The 21,375-nt window shown below is 54.2% G+C and overlaps 1 protein-coding gene across 1 annotated transcript in view; it reads right to left on the bottom strand.

The window, feature by feature from the left end:
- Nucleotides 1-439: 439 nt before the first annotated feature.
- LOC149427111 (nuclear pore complex protein Nup98-Nup96-like) overlaps nt 440-21,375 on the bottom strand; it is a gene marked incomplete at its 5' end in the record, with an annotated part of 29,994 nt that continues 9,058 nt past the window's right edge. Inside the window, 5 exons of the mRNA XM_089668252.1 lie at nt 440-649; nt 1,785-1,964; nt 15,832-16,002; nt 17,015-17,192; nt 19,340-19,478. Of these exons, the coding sequence (XP_089524378.1) occupies nt 440-649; nt 1,785-1,964; nt 15,832-16,002; nt 17,015-17,192; nt 19,340-19,478 (878 nt within the window). The remainder of the gene's footprint in view (nt 650-1,784; nt 1,965-15,831; nt 16,003-17,014; nt 17,193-19,339; nt 19,479-21,375) is intronic.

Genomic DNA, 21,375 nt, shown 5'->3' on the forward strand with positions numbered 1-21,375 from the left:
TGACGGGAACACGGGGTGGGAAGGAGCAGGTGACGGGAACACGGGGTGGGAAGGAGCAGGTGACGGGAACACGGGGTGGGAAGGAGCAGGTGACGGGAACACGGGGGGTGGGGAATGAGCAGGTGACGGGAACACGGGGGGGGGAATGAGCAGTGGACGGGAACACGGGGGGTGGGGAATGAGCAGGTGACGGGAACACTGGGGAAGGAAGGGGGGGGGGGAAGGAAGGGGGGGGGGAGGAAGGGGGGGGGAGGAAGGGGGGGGGAGGAAGGGGGGGGGGGAGCAGGTGACGGGACGGACAGACGAATGTATCCCTTCTAGTGAACAGAACATTCGAAACAGGACAATTTTACAGCATTCAGTTCACAATCTGAATTTTAATGGTCACACATTTAGAAACCGGCAGCAACCCGAGAGAAGACACCAATCTGACTGGTTGCTATGGGTTACTACCATCTTCACATGAACAGGGATTTCTACGTCCTGTTGTGAACTCACCACTGGAGGCTCTCTGAGCCTGAGAGGAGGGGTGGAGGAGTCGTGGGGAGCGCACTTCCTGGGAGGTCTCCGGTAAAGGTGAGTAGCGGCTATAAGACGATAAGAGGTCACTCCCACCATCTTCTTCCATCAGAAGAGACGCCTTCATCACCTGACAAACACAGGAAACGCCAATCAAGCCACGCCCAACAGAGGAGGGGCTTCTGCAACGCAGAGGGGCACATGAAGCATGTTGGGGGCACGTGATGTATGTTGGGGTAGGATCCCTCCGTAAAGACATGCCGACAAGAAACTGAATGACTTCCTGTGAGAACCACTGATGGCCCTCAGCCTTGTGTAGGTTCCCTCTTACAGGAGACTTCGTCCAGATACTTTCCCACGGGAATACAGAGACAACAGATTCCTTTCTCCAAGCACACAGCTAGCAATCACCTTGCTGATAGGCAGAGAGGTGCATTGTTTAACTAGTTGTACCATGATCTAACCTTCTCTCTCAACTAGTTGTAACATGATCGAACCTTCTCTCGCAACTAGTTGCACCATGATCTAACCCTCTCTCGCAACTAGTTGCACCATGATCTAACCCTCTCTCTCAACTAGTTGTAACACGATCTAACCCTCTCTCATAACTAGTTGTAACACGATCTAACCCTCTCACATAACCAGTTGTACCATGATCTAACCTTCTCTCTCAACTAGTTGCACCATGATCTAACCTTCTCTCTCAACTAGTAACGTGATCTAACCTTCTCTCTCAACTAGTAACGTGATCTAACCTTCTCTCTCAACTAGTAACGCGATCTAACCTTCTCTCTCAACTAGTAACGTGATCTAACCTTCTCTCTCAACTAGTAACGTGATCTAACCTTCTCTCTCTCTCAACTAGTAACGTGATCTAACCTTCTCTCTCTCTCAACTAGTAACGTGATCTAACCTTCTCTCTCAACTAGTAACGTGATCTGACCTTCTCTCTCAACTAGTAACGTGATCTGACCTTCTCTCTCAACTAGTAACGTGATCTAACCTTCTCTCTCAACTAGTAACGTGATCTAACCTTCTCTCTCAACTAGTAACGTGATCTAACCTTCTCTCTCAACTAGTAATGTGATCTAACCTTCTCTCTCAACTAGTAACGTGATCTAACCTTCTCTCTCAACTAGTAATGTGATCTAACCTTCTCTCTCAACTAGTAAGGTGATCTAACCTCCTCTCTCAACTAGTAAGGTGATCTAACCTTCTCTCTCAACTAGTAAGGTGATCTAACCCTCTCTCTCTGAGCAACTCACCTGCAGAGCATGAGGGTTAACGCCGAGAGAAGAGGCAATGTGTATGGAGGAGGAGAGTGCCTCCTGCTCCTCCGGAACGTCCAGATCTTCCATTGCCGTTTCCTTGAACTGCTCCTGAGTCACATCCACCATATCACTGTCCAGCTCCAGAGCGTGTCCCAACGATTCCAGCACTGCACCCTGAGAAGAGGCAAAACCGTTCATACTGCCGCTACTACGGGGCACAAAAGGGTCTCAAAGTAAAGGATTGGCCACCAGCTTGGAACATGGCAAACCACGAAAATAACCCAATGAGTAAAAATCTCACAGAAAACACAATGGCTATGCTTACCGTCCAATCGAATTCCTGGTTGACATTGAGGGACACGGGAGGTCTTCCCTTTGGGGTTTTCTGAGGCCTACAGAAGGACTGGCAGAGTTGTAGGCCAGCCAAGTTTTGTAGCAGGCAGTACCAATAGCATGCCCATAAACACGGGGGGGGTGGGGGTCATCTGTGTCCTTCAATGGACTCCAAGCAAAGTATTTTATAGCGAGTATAAAAATCACATTTTCTTTTTTGTCCATTAGAGGGACACTGGAAGTCTTTACCTTCGGGACGTCCAACAGCAAACAACTGCTAACAGGCCCAACATGAACCGTAGGAAATCTGGGCTCAATAGCCACCTGGAGAAGTACACGGCCAAAGCCGACACCAGATGAGGCTGCAACACCCATCTGGTAACAAGGCCAAAGGGTACACTAGGATGGAAGACCAAGTTTGACTCCAGAACACACCATATGTATATAGTGAGGAACGTCTAAACGGAGATTGCACATCCAGAAGACCATAGGCCTCGCAGCTCCATCCACAATGGTGGAGCCAAAAAAAAAATCAAAATCCTTTCAGGGGACCATCCTGAATGACCAAAGTCCTAGTGGCTCCCCTGGGGTATCCACAGTGGTTGAAAAAAGGATTTTTGTCAGTAAAGAGTACAAAAACAATTAGGATTGGAGGAGGGGGGTGTCAAGGGCATGTTGGGGTGTCTACACCCTATATAGATGGAGAGGCTACAAGGGAAAGGTCCCTGTAGAAGCTTTGGTTGGTACCAGACTGGAGACCAGCAGGCTGACCTTCCAGATTCGGAAAACCACGTGCAGAAAGTCGGAGAATTCTGATGTAATGGCAGAAGACTGGGACTTGGATCCTTGTCAGTAAAGGATTTAAAGGATGCCCCGTCTCCGCTGCCCGCCCCCCACCCCGTGTCCGCCGCCCGCCCCTGGAAACCCCCACCTACAACACGCTGGTATCCTATGGTACCTGGACCGGGAAACCCCCACCTACAACACGCTGGTATCCTATGGTACCTGGACCGGGAAACCCCCACCTACAACACGCTGGTATCCATTGATACCTGGACCAGGAAACCCCCACATACAACACGCTGGTATCCAGCAGGTACCTGGACCGGGAAACCCCCACATACAACACGCTGGTATCCAGTAGGTACCTGGACCAGGAAACCCCCACATACAACACGCTGGTATCCATTGGTACCTGGACCGGGAAACCCCCACCTACAACACGCTGGCATCCTATGGTACCTGGACCGGGAAACCCCCACATACAACACGCTGGTATCCATTGGTACCTGGACCGGGAAACCCCCACCTACAACACGCTGGTATCCATTGATACCTGGACCAGGAAACCCCCACATACAACACGCTGGTATCCAGCAGGTACCTGGACCGGGAAACCCCCACATACAACACGCTGGTATCCTATGGTACCTGGACCGGGAAACCCCCACATACAACACGCTGGTATCCTATGGTACCTGGACCAGGAAACCCCCACCTACAACACGCTGGTATCCTATGGTACCTGGACCAGGAAACCCCCACATACAACACGCTGGTATCCAGGAGGTACCTGGACCAGGAAACCCCCACATACAACACGCTGGTATCCTATGGTACCTGGACCAGGAAACCCCCACATACAACACGCTGGTATCCTATGGTACCTGGACCAGGAAACCCCCACCTACAACACGCTGGTATCCAGGAGGTACCTGGACCAGGAAACCCCCACCTACAACACGCTGGTATCCATTGGTACCTGGACCAGGAAACCCCCACCTACAACACGCTGGTATCCATTGATACCTGGACCGGGAAACCCCCACCTACAACATGCTGGTATCCTATGGTACCTGGACCGGGAAACCCCCACATACAACACGCTGGTATCCATTGATACCTGGACCGGGAAACCCCCACAAACAACACGCTGGTATCCATTGATACCTGGACCAGGAAACCCCCACCTACAACACGCTGGTATCCAGGAGGTACCTGGACCGGGAAACCCCCACCTACAACACGCTGGTATCCTATGGTACCTGGACCAGGAAACCCCCACATACAACACGCTGGTATCCAGGAGGTACCTGGACCAGGAAACCCCCACCTACAACACGCTGGTATCCATTGATACTTGGACCAGGAAACCCCCACCTACAACACGCTGGTATCCTATGGTACCTGGACCAGGAAACCCCCACCTACAACACGCTGGTATCCTATGGTACCTGGACCGGGAAACCCCCACCTACAACACGCTGGTATCCTATGGTACCTGGACCAGGAAACCCCCACCTACAACACGCTGGTATCCTATGGTACCTGGACCGGGAAACCCCCACATACAACACGCTGGTATCCTATGGTACCTGGACCGGGAAACCCCCACCTACAACACGCTGGTATCCTATGGTACCTGGACCGGGAAACCCCCACCTACAACACGCTGGTATCCTATGGTACCTGGACCAGGAAACCCTCACATACAACACGCTGGCATCCTATGGTACCTGGACCGGGAAACCCCCACATACAACATGCTGGTATCCTATGGTACCTGGACCAGGAAACCCCCACCTACAACACGCTGGTATCCAGCAGGTACCTGGACCGGGAAACCCCCACATACAACACGCTGGTATCCTATGGTACCTGGACCAGGAAACCCCCACCTACAACACGCTGGTATCCTATGGTACCTGGACCAGGAAACCCCCACATACAACACGCTGGTATCCTATGGTACCTGGACCAAGAAACCCCCACCTACAACACGCTGGTATCCAGGAGGTACCTGGACCAGGAAACCCCCACCTACAACACGCTGGTATCCATTGATACCTGGACCAGGAAACCCCCACCTACAACACGCTGGTATCCTATGGTACCTGGACCGGGAAACCCCCACCTACAACACGCTGGTATCCTATGGTACCTGGACCGGGAAACCCCCACCTACAACACGCTGGTATCCTATGGTACCTGGACCGGGAAAACCCCACATACAACACGCTGGTATCCATTGGTACCTGGACCGGGAAACCCCCACATACAACACGCTGGTATCCTATGGTACCTGGACCGGGAAACCCCCACCTACAACACGCTTGCATCCTATGGTACCTGGACCAGGAAACCCCCACCTACAACACGCTGGTATCCATTGGTACCTGGACCGGGAAACCCCCACATACAACACGCTGGTATCCATTGGTACCTGGACCGGGAAACCCCCACCTACAACACGCTGGTATCCATTGGTACCTGGACCAGGAAACCCCCACATACAACACGCTGGTATCCATTGATACCTGGACCAGGAAACCCCCACATACAACACGCTGGTATCCTATGGTACCTGGACCGGGAAACCCCCACCTACAACACGCTGGTATCCTATGGTACCTGGACCAGGAAACCCCCACATACAACACGCTGGTATCCAGGAGGTACCTGGACCAGGAAACCCCCACATACAACACGCTGGTATCCTATGGTACCTGGACCAGGAAACCCCCACATACAACACGCTGGTATCCTATGGTACCTGGACCAGGAAACCCCCACCTACAACACGCTGGTATCCAGGAGGTACCTGGACCAGGAAACCCCCACATACAACACGCTGGTATCCATTGGTACCTGGACCGGGAAACCCCCACCTACAACACGCTGGTATCCTATGGTACCTGGACCGGGAAACCCCCACATACAACATGCTGGTATCCTATGGTACCTGGACCAGGAAACCCCCACCTACAACACGCTGGTATCCAGCAGGTACCTGGACCGGGAAACCCCCACATACAACACGCTGGTATCCTATGGTACCTGGACCAGGAAACCCCCACCTACAACACGCTGGTATCCTATGGTACCTGGACCAGGAAACCCCCACATACAACACGCTGGTATCCATTAATACCTGGACCAGGAAACCCCCACCTACAACACGCTGGTATCCATTGATACCTGGACCAGGAAACCCCCACCTACAACACGCTGGTATCCTATGGTACCTGGACCGGGAAACCCCCACCTACAACACGCTGGTATCCTATGGTACCTGGACCGGGAAACCCCCACCTACAACACGCTGGTATCCTATGGTACCTGGACCGGGAAAACCCCACATACAACACGCTGGTATCCATTGGTACCTGGACCGGGAAACCCCCACATACAACACGCTGGTATCCTATGGTACCTGGACCGGGAAACCCCCACCTACAACACGCTTGCATCCTATGGTACCTGGACCAGGAAACCCCCACCTACAACACGCTGGTATCCATTGGTACCTGGACCGGGAAACCCCCACCTACAACACGCTGGTATCCATTGGTACCTGGACCAGGAAACCCCCACCTACAACACGCTGGTATCCATTGGTACCTGGACCAGGAAACCCCCACATACAACACGCTGGTATCCAGCAGGTACCTGGACCGGGAAACCCCCACATACAACACGCTGGTATCCTATGGTACCTGGACCGGGAAACCCCCACATACAACACGCTGGTATCCTATGGTACCTGGACCAGGAAACCCCCACCTACAACACGCTGGTATCCTATGGTACCTGGACCAGGAAACCCCCACATACAACACGCTGGTATCCAGGAGGTACCTGGACCAGGAAACCCCCACATACAACACGCTGGTATCCTATGGTACCTGGACCAGGAAACCCCCACATACAACACGCTGGTATCCTATGGTACCTGGACCAGGAAACCCCCACCTACAACACGCTGGTATCCAGGAGGTACCTGGACCAGGAAACCCCCACATACAACACGCTGGTATCCATTGGTACCTGGACCAGGAAACCCCCACCTACAACACGCTGGTATCCATTGATACCTGGACCGGGAAACCCCCACCTACAACACGCTGGTATCCTATGGTACCTGGACCGGGAAACCCCCACATACAACACGCTGGTATCCATTGATACCTGGACCGGGAAACCCCCACAAACAACACGCTGGTATCCATTGATACCTGGACCAGGAAACCCCCACCTACAACACGCTGGTATCCAGGAGGTACCTGGACCGGGAAACCCCCACCTACAACACGCTGGTATCCTATGGTACCTGGACCAGGAAACCCCCACATACAACACGCTGGTATCCAGGAGGTACCTGGACCAGGAAACCCCCACCTACAACACGCTGGTATCCATTGATACTTGGACCAGGAAACCCCCACCTACAACACGCTGGTATCCTATGGTACCTGGACCGGGAAACCCCCACCTACAACACGCTGGTATCCTATGGTACCTGGACCAGGAAACCCCCACCTACAACACGCTGGTATCCTATGGTACCTGGACCAGGAAACCCTCACATACAACACGCTGGCATCCTATGGTACCTGGACCGGGAAACCCCCACATACAACATGCTGGTATCCTATGGTACCTGGACCAGGAAACCCCCACCTACAACACGCTGGTATCCAGCAGGTACCTGGACCGGGAAACCCCCACATACAACACGCTGGTATCCTATGGTACCTGGACCAGGAAACCCCCACCTACAACACGCTGGTATCCTATGGTACCTGGACCAAGAAACCCCCACCTACAACACGCTGGTATCCAGCAGGTACCTGGACCAGGAAACCCCCACCTACAACACGCTGGTATCCATTGATACCTGGACCAGGAAACCCCCACCTACAACACGCTGGTATCCTATGGTACCTGGACCGGGAAACCCCCACCTACAACACGCTGGTATCCTATGGTACCTGGACCGGGAAACCCCCACCTACAACACGCTGGTATCCTATGGTACCTGGACCGGGAAAACCCCACATACAACACGCTGGTATCCATTGGTACCTGGACCGGGAAACCCCCACATACAACACGCTGGTATCCTATGGTACCTGGACCGGGAAACCCCCACCTACAACACGCTTGCATCCTATGGTACCTGGACCAGGAAACCCCCACCTACAACACGCTGGTATCCATTGGTACCTGGACCGGGAAACCCCCACATACAACACGCTGGTATCCTATGGTACCTGGACCAGGAAACCCCCACCTACAACACGCTGGCATCCATTGGTACCTGGACCAGGAAACCCCCACCTACAACACGCTGGTATCCTATGGTACCTGGACCGGGAAACCCCCACCTACAACACGCTGGTATCCAGGAGGTACCTGGACCAGGAAACCCCCACATACAACACGCTGGTATCCTATGGTACCTGGACCAGGAAACCGCCACCTACAACACGCTGGTATCCAGGAGGTACCTGGACCAGGAAACCCCCACATACAACACGCTGGTATCCATTGATACCTGGACCAGGAAACCCCCACATACAACACGCTGGTATCCATTGATACCTGGACCAGGAAACCCCCACATACAACACGCTGGTATCCTATGGTACCTGGACCGGGAAACCCCCACCTACAACACGCTGGTATCCAGGAGGTACCTGGACCAGGAAACCCCCACATACAACACGCTGGCATCCTATGGTACCTGGACCAGGAAACCCCCACCTACAACACGCTGGTATCCTATGGTACCTGGACCAGGAAACCCCCACATACAACACGCTGGCATCCTATGGTACCTGGACCGGGAAACCCCTACCTACAACATGCTGGTATCCTATGGTACCTGGACCAGGAAACCCCCACATACAACACGCTGGCATCCATTGGTACCTGGACCGGGAAACCCCCACATACAACACGCTGGCATCCTATGGTACCTGGACCAGGAAACCCCCACATACAACACGCTGGTATCCTATGGTACCTGGACCGGGAAACCCCCACCTACAACACGCTGGTATCCAGGAGGTACCTGGACCGGGAAACCCCCACATACAACACGCTGGTATCCATTGATACCTGGACCAGGAAACCCCCACCTACAACACGCTGGCATCCTATGGTACCTGGACCGGGAAACCCCCACATACAACACGCTGGTATCCAGGAGGTACCTGGACCAGGAAACCCCCACCTACAACACGCTGGTATCCAGGAGGTACCTGGACCGGGAAACCCCCACATACAACACGCTGGTATCCTATGGTACCTGGACCGGGAAACCCCCACATACAACACGCTGGTATCCAGGAGGTACCTGGACCAGGAAACCCCCACATACAACACGCTGGTATCCTATGGTACCTGGACCAGGAAACCCCCACATACAACACGCTGGTATCCTATGGTACCTGGACCAGGAAACCCCCACATACAACACGCTGGTATCCTATGGTACCTGGACCAGGAAACCCCCACCTACAACACGCTGGTATCCTATGGTACCTGGACCGGGAAACCCCCACCTACAACACGCTGGTATCCTATGGTACCTGGACCAGGAAACCCCCACATACAACACGCTGGTATCCTATGGTACCTGGACCGGGAAACCCCCACATACAACACGCTGGTATCCTATGGTACCTGGACCGGGAAACCCCCACCTACAACACGCTGGTATCCTATGGTACCTGGACCGGGAAACCCCCACATACAACACGCTGGTATCCTATGGTACCTGGACCAGGAAACCCCCACCTACAACACGCTGGTATCCAGCAGGTACCTGGACCGGGAAACCCCCACATACAACACGCTGGTATCCTATGGTACCTGGACCAGGAAACCCCCACCTACAACACGCTGGTATCCTATGGTACCTGGACCAAGAAACCCCCACCTACAACACGCTGGTATCCAGCAGGTACCTGGACCAGGAAACCCCCACCTACAACACGCTGGTATCCATTGATACCTGGACCAGGAAACCCCCACCTACAACACGCTGGTATCCTATGGTACCTGGACCGGGAAACCCCCACCTACAACACGCTGGTATCCTATGGTACCTGGACCGGGAAACCCCCACCTACAACACGCTGGTATCCTATGGTACCTGGACCGGGAAAACCCCACATACAACACGCTGGTATCCATTGGTACCTGGACCGGGAAACCCCCACATACAACACGCTGGTATCCTATGGTACCTGGACCGGGAAACCCCCACCTACAACACGCTTGCATCCTATGGTACCTGGACCAGGAAACCCCCACCTACAACACGCTGGTATCCATTGGTACCTGGACCGGGAAACCCCCACATACAACACGCTGGTATCCTATGGTACCTGGACCAGGAAACCCCCACCTACAACACGCTGGTATCCTATGGTACCTGGACCGGGAAAACCCCACATACAACACGCTGGTATCCATTGGTACCTGGACCGGGAAACCCCCACATACAACACGCTGGTATCCTATGGTACCTGGACCGGGAAACCCCCACCTACAACACGCTTGCATCCTATGGTACCTGGACCAGGAAACCCCCACCTACAACACGCTGGTATCCATTGGTACCTGGACCGGGAAACCCCCACATACAACACGCTGGTATCCTATGGTACCTGGACCAGGAAACCCCCACCTACAACACGCTGGCATCCATTGGTACCTGGACCAGGAAACCCCCACCTACAACACGCTGGTATCCTATGGTACCTGGACCGGGAAACCCCCACCTACAACACGCTGGTATCCAGGAGGTACCTGGACCGGGAAACCCCCACCTACAACACGCTGGTATCCTATGGTACCTGGACCAGGAAACCCCCACATACAACACGCTGGCATCCATTGGTACCTGGACCAGGAAACCCCCACCTACAACACGCTGGTATCCTATGGTACCTGGACCAGGAAACCCCCACCTACAACACGCTGGTATCCTATGGTACCTGGACCAGGAAACCCCCACATACAACACGCTGGTATCCTATGGTACCTGGACCGGGAAACCCCCACATACAACACGCTGGTATCCTATGGTACCTGGACCGGGAAACCCCCACCTACAACACGCTGGTATCCATTGGTACCTGGACCAGGAAACCCCCACATACAACACGCTGGTATCCTATGGTACCTGGACCAGGAAACCCCCACATACAACACGCTGGTATCCTATGGTACCTGGACCGGGAAACCCCCACCTACAACACGCTTGCATCCTATGGTACCTGGACCAGGAAACCCCCACCTACAACACGCTGGTATCCTATGGTACCTGGACCAGGAAACCCTCACATACAACACGCTGGCATCCTATGGTACCTGGACCGGGAAACCCCCACATACAACACGCTGGTATCCTATGGTACCTGGACACAGGACCCCAGTGATGGACCTCCTCCTACCTGCCATATTGTGGGGTGGGGGGGGAGGAGTCACTGGCCATACACTGTTCAGTCTGAGAGATCTTCGTACAATCTCCTCTAGGGAAGCAATGTATTGGGTTTGTATCCAGCCAGGAAGACCCTCATAACTTCAAGCCTTGCTCCCACCATACCTGGAGAACAAATGATGGAAACTGATGCACAGATATCACTTGCAGTCACACCGAGTTTTATACATGTTGCAGATTCCTGCATGTGACACCGGTGTGGTGGTGTGAGGAGGGCACAGAGAGAACCATCGATTTCATGGTGCCCTTGTAGATGGCATGCAGAAAACCGTGACGTCCCGGCACTATGGGGTCAATGAGCCCTCATCGCGGTTGGCTGATATGAAAGGAGATTGTACAATCAGATTGTATGGCATCTGGCCACATTAATAGAGAGATTGCACATTCTGAGGCCCAAATAACCGTTCTCAGTAAAGAAATCCTCCGATTTATCAGGAGATCGAACTTCACACACGTGACAGAATACATCGTACAATCACTTCGGTGTAACCGTTACACACATGTAGATGGCTGGGAATTGGATGTACGCATGTCATGTATGATGTGTGTGGTATGGGCATTGGACATGGGTCGCTCTCAGGAGCTCAGTGACACCAATGAATCCATCCCCTAGGCATGCAGACGGCTTCTACAAACATTGGTGAAAGAATGGGTCGCTCTCAGGAGCTCAGTGACTCCAAGCGTGGTCCAATCCCCTCCATATCATGTGATTAAGGTGTTCCAATCCCCTCCATATCATGTGATTCAGGTGTTCCAATCCCCTCCATATCATGTGATTAAGGTGTTCCAATCCCCTCCATATCATGTGATTCAGGTGTTCCAATCCCCTCCATATCATGTGATTCAGGTGTTCCAATCCCCTCCATATCATGTGATTCAGGTGTTCCAATCCCCTCCATATCATGTGATTCAGGTGTTCCAATCCCCTCCATATCATGTGATTCAGGTGTTCCAATCCCCTCCATATCATGTGATTAAGGTGTTCCAATCCCCTCCATATCATGTGATTAAGGTGTTCCAATCCCCTCCATATCATGTGATTAAGGTGTTCCAATCCCCTCCCAATCATGTGATTCCAGTGTTCCAATCCCCTCCATATCATGTGATTCCGGTGTTCCAATCCCCTCCATATCATGTGATTCCGGTGTTCCAATCCCCTCCATATCATGTGATTCCGGTGTTCCAATCCCCTCCATATCATATGATTCCGGTGTTCCAATCCCCTCCATATCATGTGATTCCGGTGTTCCAATCCCCTCCATATCATGTGATTCCGGTGTTCCAATCCCCTCCATATCATGTGATTCCGGTGTTCCAATCCCCTCCCAATCATGTGATTCGGGTGTTCCAATCCCCTCCATATCATGTGATTCCGGTGTTCCAATCCCCTCCATATCATGTGATTCCGGTGTTCCAATCCCCTCCATATCATGTGATTCCGGTGTTCCAATCCCCTCCCAATCATGTGATTCGGGTGTTCCAATCCCCTCCATATCATGTGATTCCGGTGTTCCAATCCCCTCCATATCATGTGATTCCGGTGTTCCAATCCCCTCCATATCATGTGATTCCGGTGTTCCAATCCCCTCCATATCATGTGATTCCGGTGTTCCAATCCCCTCCATATCATGTGATTCCGGTGTTCCAATCCCCTCCATATCATGTGATTCCGGTGTTCCAATCCCCTCCCAATCATGTGATTCGGGTGTTCCAATCCCCTCCATATCATGTGATTCGGGTGTTCCAATCCCCTCCCAATCATGTGATTCGGGTGTTCCAATCCCCTCCATATCATGTGATTCCGGTGTTCCAATCCCCTCCATATCATGTGATTCGGGTGTTCCAATCCCCTCCATATCATGTGATTCAGGTGTTCCAATCCCCTCCATATCATGTAATTCAGGTGTTCCAATCCCCTCCATATCATGTGATTCAGGTGTTCCAATCCCCTCCATATCATGTGATTCAGGTGTTCCAATCCCCTCCATATCATGTGATTCAGGTGTTCCAATCCCCTCCATATCATGTGATTCAGGTGTTCCAATCCCCTCCATATCATGTGATTCAGGTGTTCCAATCCCCTCCATATCATGTGATTCAGGTGTTCCAATCCCCTCCATATCATGTGATTCAGGTGTTCCAATCCCCTCCATATCATGTGATTCAGGTGTTCCAATCCCCTCCATATCATGTGATTCAGGTGTTCCAATCCCCTTCATATCATGTGATTCAGGTGTTTCAATCCCCTCCATATCATGTGATCCCGGTGCTCCAATCCCCTCCATATCATGTGATTCAGGTGTTCCAATCCCCTTCATGGACACAGGTGTATACAATCCATCCCCTAGGCATGCAGACGGCTTCTACAAACATTGGTGAAAGAATGGGTCGCTCTCAGGAGCTCAGTGACTCCAAGCGTGGTCCCGTGATAGGTGGCCACCTGGGCAATAAGTCCATCCGTGACATTTCCTGGCTACTAAATATTCCACGCTCAACTGTTAGTGGGATTATAACAAAGTGGAAGCCACTGGGAACAACAGCCACTCAGCCACCAAGTGGTAGGCCACGTCACATGACAGGGTGGGGTCAGCGCATGCTGAAGCGCACAGTGCGCAGAAGTCACCAACTGTCTGCAGAGTCAATAGCTAAAGACCTCCAAACTTGGTGTGGCCTTCAGATGAGCCCAACAACAGTGCGTAGAGAGCTTCATGGAATGGGTTTCCATGGCCGAGCAGCTGCATCCAAGCCTTCCATCACCAAGTGCAATGCAAAGCGTCGGATGCCGTGGTGTAAAGCACGCCGCCACTGGACTCTAGAGCAGAGGAGGCGTGTTCTCTGGAGGGACCAATCACGCTTCTCTGTCTGGTAATCTGATGGACGTGTCTGGGTTTGGCGGTTACCGTGAGAACGGTACTTGCCTGACTGCATTGTGCCAAGTGTAAAGTTTGGTGGAGGGGGGATTATGGTGTGGGGGGTGTCTTTCAGGGGTTGGGCTTGGCCCCCTAGTTCCAGTGAAGGGAATTCTTAAGGTGACATTTTGGACAATTTCATGCTCCCAACTTTGACTGCCCCCCAGTGCACAAAGCAAGGTCCATAAAGACATGGAGGAGCCAGTTTGGGGTGGAGGAACTTGACTGTCCTGCACAGAGTCCTGACCTCAACCCCATAGAACACCTTTGGGATGAATTAGAGCGGAGACTGCGAGCCAGGCCCCCTCCCCCGACATCAGTGCCCCTCCCCCGACATCAGTGCCCCTCCCCCGACATCAGTGCCTGACCTGACAAATGTGCTTCTGGAAGAATGGTCCAACCTTCCCATAGACACCCTCCTAAACCTTGTGGACGGCCTTCCCAGAAGAGGCAAAGGGCGGGGCCAACTCAATATTGAACCCTACGGACTAAGACTGGGGGGCCATTAAAGGTCATGTGTGTGGAAAGGGCGGGGCCAACTCAATATTGAACCCTACGGACTAAGACTGGGGGGCCATTAAAGGTCATGTGCATGGAAAGGGCGGGGCCAACTCAATATTGAACCCTACGGACTAAGACTGGGAGGCCATTAAAGGTCATGTGCGTGGAAAGGGCGGGGCCAACTCAATATTGAACCCTACGGACCAAGATTGGGGGGCCATTAAAGGTCGGCACCCGATACTTGGGGCAATATAGTGTCTCTCTAGGGTGACTGCTGTACGGCAGGATGTGAGATAATGGCAGGATCACCAGATTATAATGAAGGAAGAGAAACCTGAAGACCACCATCTAAGGACAGGCAAGGTACAACAAGATCGATGTTTCAGGGTTTAGATACCCTATAGCCGGCCATACATGGAGTGACAATGGAGGTGTGGTGGGCACCCCGTCCCTGGACATCCTTGGATCTGAAGAGGCCAGGAAGACAGCGGTCAGCAGGCCCCGGTGGTCAGGAGGCCCCGGTGGTCAGGAGGCCCCGGTGGTCAGGAGGCCCCGGATCCATCCATACTACTCAGCAAGCACTGAGGAATCCATAGGCTGATGTCCCTCAGCACACAGGACTGAACAATGGAAGTCTTCCAGTGTATGGCCGGCCTAACCCCCCCGACCACCAGTCCTGACCCATAATATGTCCATCGGAGGGGACCTGATCTGACCGCCTGTGTCTGACATCACCAGGGTGGGATTATTACAGGTGACTCCCTCCTTACCAAACCCAGATTTCACCGGTGTACCAGGAGCTGCACCCCAACATCCATCCCAACCCGCACATCCATGACCGACTCCCCTCCCCCCAACACAGGAGAACCACACTGGGAACATTCACATGTTATGGACACGGATCTGTATAGAGGACAGCCATGACACCAAGCACACAGCGTTCTAATCCAGACACCACAGTACGGGGTTAGGGCTCCCAGACAGACCCTCTCCCCCTCTCTACCTGTGGTGGAGGGCTGAGCTTTCCATTGAGGGTGGCTTGTGGTGGGGGAGGTGCTTGTTGTCCGGGGGGCGGGAGCGCCGCAGCTTTTATCTTCTTATTTTCTGCTGTAGAAGCCGAATTGTCTTCTTCCTCATCGGAGTCCTGCAAGCCGTACTTGGAGAAGTGCTTCACCTGCCAGCCGGAGCAGAGCCAAGAGTCAGACCATCGCATAGTGCCCACCCAGCGGCCATGCAGCGCCCACTCGTCCTCCGCCCAGCGGCCACGCAGCGCCCACTCGGCCACCGCCCAGCGGCCACGCAGCGCCCACTCGGCCTCCGCCCAGCGGCCACGCAGCGCCCACTCGTCCTCCGCCCAGCGGCCACGCAGCGCCCACTCGTCCTCCGCCCAGCGGCCACGCAGCGCCCACTCGTCCTCCGCCCAGCGGCCACGCAGCGCCCACTCGTCCTCCGCCCAGCGGCCACGCAGCGCCCACTCGTCCTCCGCCCAGCGGCCACGCAGCGCCCACTCGTCCTCCGCCCAGCGGCCACGCAGCGCCCACTCGTCCTCCGCCACCCAGCCGCCATACCGCGCCCTCTCCTCCACCACCCAGCCGCCATACCGCGCCCTCTCCTCCACCACCCAGCCGCCATGCCGCGCCCTCTCCTCCACCACCCAGCCGCCATGCCGCGCCCTCTCCTCCACCACCCAGCCCCCATGCAGCGCCCTCTCCTCCACCACCCAGCCGCCATACCGCGCCCTCTCCTCCACCACCCAGCCCCCATGCAGCGCCCTCTCCTCCACCACCCAGCCCCCATGCAGCGCCCTCTCCTCCACCACCCAGCCGCCATACCGCGCCCTCTCCTCCACCACCCAGCCGCCATGCAGCGCCCTCTCCTCCACCACCCAGCCGCCATGCAGCGCCCTCTCCTCCACCACCCAGCCGCCATGCAGCGCCCTCTCCTCCACCACCCAGCCGCCATGCAGCGCCCTCTCCTCCACCACCCAGCCGCCATGCAGCGCCCTCTCCTCCACCACCCAGCCGCCATGCAGCGCCCTCTCCTCCACCACCCAGCCGCCATGCAGCGCCCTCTCCTCCACCACCCAGCCGCCATGCAGCGCCCTCTCCTCCACCACCCAGCAAAGGACAACATTTTTGGATCCAGTCTATGGACGAGACTCATGAGCTATAGATGGCTATACTGACCCTGAACACCCAGGACCCGGTCTCTGGTCTGTACTCCTTGAACTGGGCTCCCTGCTTGCGAGAAGCTGCCTCCAGCTTACTTTTGTAGTTCATCTCAGCCAGTTGCTCGGGGCTCTTAATCAGCTCTCGGGTGGTCTTATTGATTGGCCAGACTTCATTCAGTGTCACCTCGGCAACCCTGAGGGGGGAAAACCACAATCCATGTGAAGGAAATGACGTACAACATCTCACCATTATCTTGCCATAAGTCGGTACAAATGTGTTGCGTCACGCAGGAAAATCTGAATCCAGTATTCTTCTCTGTCATCCACTGATGGCAAGACACCCGGGGAAACCCGAGACACCCGGGGTAACCCGAGACACCCGGGGAAACCCGAGACACCCGGGGAAACCAGAGACACCCGGGGAAACCAGAGACACCCGGGGAAACCCAGAGACACCCGGGGAAACCCAGAGACACCCGGGGAAACCCAGAGACACCCGGGGAAACCCAGAGACACCCGGGGGAACCCAGAGACACCCGGGGAAACCCAGAGACACCCGGGGAAACCCAGAGACACCCGGGGTAAACCGAGACACCCGGGGTAAACCCGAGACACCCGGGGAAACCCGAGACACCCGGGGGAACCCAGAGACACCCGGGGGAACCCAGAGACACCCGGGGGAACCCAGAGACACCCGGGGGAACCCAGAGACACCCGGTAACCCGCAGGAGGAATGGACACTAAATGAAGGCCAACCCATTCAGGCTCCAAGCCTCTGCATATGCTCACTTCTGTTTCATTGGCTTTCCTTTGTGCCATATTTGATTTGAAAGATCTACAGACCCCCTGCCTGGATGACCTCGTAGAAGCCTCTGCTACGCTGGAAGCGGCCTCCGGGGAAGCCTCTCCTACACTGGAAGTCTAACACATGACTGAGGAATGAGCCTGCAGAAGACTATCCTACACCGGAAGCGGCTCCCGGGGAAGACTATCCTACGCCGGAAGCGACTCCCGGGGAAAACTATCCTACGCCGGAAGCGGCTCCCGGAGAAGACTATCCTACACCGGAAGCGGCTCCCGGAGAAGACTATCCTACACCGGAAGCGACTCCCAGAGAAGACTATCCTATACCGGAAGCGGCTCCCGGGGAAGACTATCCTACACCGGAAGCGGCCCCCGGGGAAGACTATCCTACACTGGAAGTGACTCCCGGGGAAGACTATCCTACACTGGAAGTGACTCCCAGAGAAGACTATCCTACACCGGAAGCGACTCCCAGAGAAGACTATCCTACACCGGAAGCGACTCCCGGGGAAGACTATCCTACACCGGAAGCGACTCCCAGAGAAGACTATCCTACACCGGAAGTGACTCCCGGGGAAGACTATCCTACACAGGAAGTGACTCCCAGAGAAGACTATCCTACACCGGAAGCGACTCCCGGGGAAGACTATCCTACACTGGAAGCGACTCCCGGAGAAGACTATCCTACACCGGAAGCGGCTCCCGGGGAAGACTATCCTACACAGGAAGTGACTCCCAGAGAAGACTATCCTACACCGGAAGCGACTCCCGGGGAAGACTATCCTACACTGGAAGCGACTCCCGGAGAAGACTATCCTACACCGGAAGCGGCTCCCGGAGAAGACTATCCTACACCGGAAGCGGCTCCCGGGGAAGACTATCCTACACCTGAAGCGGCTCCCAGAGAAGACTATCCTACACCGGAAGCGACTCCCGGGGAAGACTGTCCTACACTGGAAGCGGCTCCCGGGGAAGACTATCCTACACTGGAAGTGACTCCCAGAGAAGACTATCCTACACCGGAAGCGGCTCCCGGGGAAGACTATCCTACACCGGAAGCGGCTCCCGGGGAAGACTATCCTACACCGGAAGCGGCTCCCGGGGAAGACTATCCTACACCGGAAGCGGCTCCCGGGGAAGACTATCCTACACCGGAAGCGGCTCCCGGGGAAGACTATCCTACACCGGAAGCGACTCCCGGGGAAGACTATCCTACACCGGAAGCGACTCCCGGGGAAGACTATCCTACACCGGAAGCGGCCCCCGGGGAAGACTATCCTACACCGGAAGCGACTCCCGGGGAAGACTATCCTACACCGGAAGCGACTCCCGGGGAAGACTATCCTACACCGGAAGCGACCCCCGGGGAAGACTATCCTACACCGGAAGCAGCCCCCGGAGAAGACTATCCTACACCGGAAGCGACTCCCGGGGAAGACTATCCTACACTGGAAGCCTAACACATGACTGAGGAATGAGCCTGCAGAAGACTATCCTACATTGGAGGTCTATAAACACGACTTGAGGAGCTGTATACCTGTTCAGACCTTCTCCCACTGGCGGCTTGTTGGAGTCATCAGTGTACACGATCACCTCCTTACTCCGAATATGGACTATTTCATCCAGGTTCATGTTAGTCAGGTTCACCAGTCCCTCAAAGAATATGGACCCGTAGCCTGAAACAAGAGATAGTCAGAAAGGATAAAAAGTGCTACACAGAACCAATTATCACATTGGCTGCTCTTCATTATAACGGTCCTCTATGGGTCAGTATGCCTGTTCCTGCCCACCATACTAAGTTCATGCCAATGGACCATACACATCCAACCCATGCAAGACCTCAAAGAATGAGGCGATTTTCTTCCCTGGTCAGTCCTATTAGCCATTACATAATGGAGGCCAGGAAGAAGCCTAGCTATTGTAGTAGACATGGTGACAGGAGGCCAGGAAGAATCCTAGCTATTGCAGTAGTCATGGTGACAGGAGGCCAGGAAGAAGCCTAGCTATTGCAGTAGTCATGGTGACAGGAGGCCAGGAAGAAGCCTAGCTATTGCAGTAGTCATGGTGACAGGAGGCCAGGAAGAATCCTAGCTATTGCAGTAGACATGGTGACAGGAGGCCAGGAAGAAGCCTAGCTATTGCAGTAGTCATAGTGACAGGAGGCCAGGAAGAAGCCTAGCTATTGTAGTAGTCATAGTGACAGGAGGCCAGGAAGAATCCTAGCTATTGCAGTAGACATGGTGACAGGAGGCCAGGAAGAAGCCCAGCTATTGCAGTAGACATGGTGACAGGAGGCCAGGAAGAATCCTAGCTATTGCAGTAGACATGGTGACAGGAGGCCAGGAAGAAGCCTAGCTATTGTAGTAGACATGGTGACAGGAGGCCAGGAAGAATCCTAGCTATTGCAGTAGACATGGTGACAGGAGGCCAGGAAGAATCCTAGCTATTGCAGTAGACATGGTGACAGGAGGCCAGGAAGAAGCCCAGCTATTGCAGTAGACATGGTGACAGGAGGCCAGGAAGAAGCCTAGCTATTGCAGCAGACATGGTGACAGGAGGCCAGGAAGAAGCCTAGCTATTGTAGTAGACATGGTGACAGGAGGCCAGGAAGAAGCCTAGCTATTGTAGTAGTCATAGTGACAGGAGGCCAGGAAGAATCCTAGCTATTGTAGTAGTCATGGTGACAGGAGGCCAGGAAGAAGCCTAGCTATTGCAGCAGACATGGTGACAGGAGGCCAGGAAGAAGCCTAGCTATTGTAGTAGACATGGTGACAGGTCTACAGGAGGCCAGGAAGAATCCTAGCTATTGCAGCAGACATGGTGACAGGAGGCCAGGAAGAAGCCTAGCTATTGCAGCAGACATGGTGACAGGAGGCCAGGAAGAAGCCTAGCTATTGCAGCAGACATGGTGACAGGAGGCCAGGAAGAAGCCTAGCTATTGCAGTAGACATGGTGACAGGAGGCCAGGAAGAAGCCTAGCTATTGTAGTAGACATGGTGACAGGTCTACAGGAGGCCAGGAAGAATCCTAGCTATTGCAGCAGACATGGTGACAGGAGGCCAGGAAGAAGCCTAGCTATTGCAGTAAATATGGTGACAGGAGGCCAGGAAGAAGCCTAGCTATTGCAGCAGTCATGGTGACAGGAGGCCAGGAAGAAGCCTAGCTATTGTAGTAGTCATGGTGACAGGAGGCCAGGAAGAAGCCTAGCTATTGCAGTAGACATGGTGACAGGAGGCCAGGAAGAAGCCTAGCTATTGTAGTAGACATGGTGACAGGAGGCCAGGAAGAAGCCTAGCTATTGTAGTAGTCATAGTGACAGGAGGCCAGGAAGAATCCTAGCTATTGTAGTAGTCATGGTGACAGGAGGCCAGGAAGAAGCCTAGCTATTGCAGCAGTCATGGTGACAGGAGGCCAGGAAGAAGCCTAGCTATTGTAGTAGTCATGGTGACAGGAGGCCAGGAAGAAGCCTAGCTATTGCAGCAGACATGGTGACAGGAGGCCAGGAAGAAGCCTAGCTATTGTAGTAGACATGGTGACAGGTCTACAGGAGGCCAGGAAGAATCCTAGCTATTG

The sequence above is a fragment of the Staurois parvus genome, unplaced genomic scaffold (genome assembly GCF_062004578.1).
Source record: "Staurois parvus isolate SC_StPar_1 unplaced genomic scaffold, SC_StPar_1.0 ptg004019l, whole genome shotgun sequence".
NCBI lineage: Eukaryota > Metazoa > Chordata > Amphibia > Anura > Ranidae > Staurois > Staurois parvus.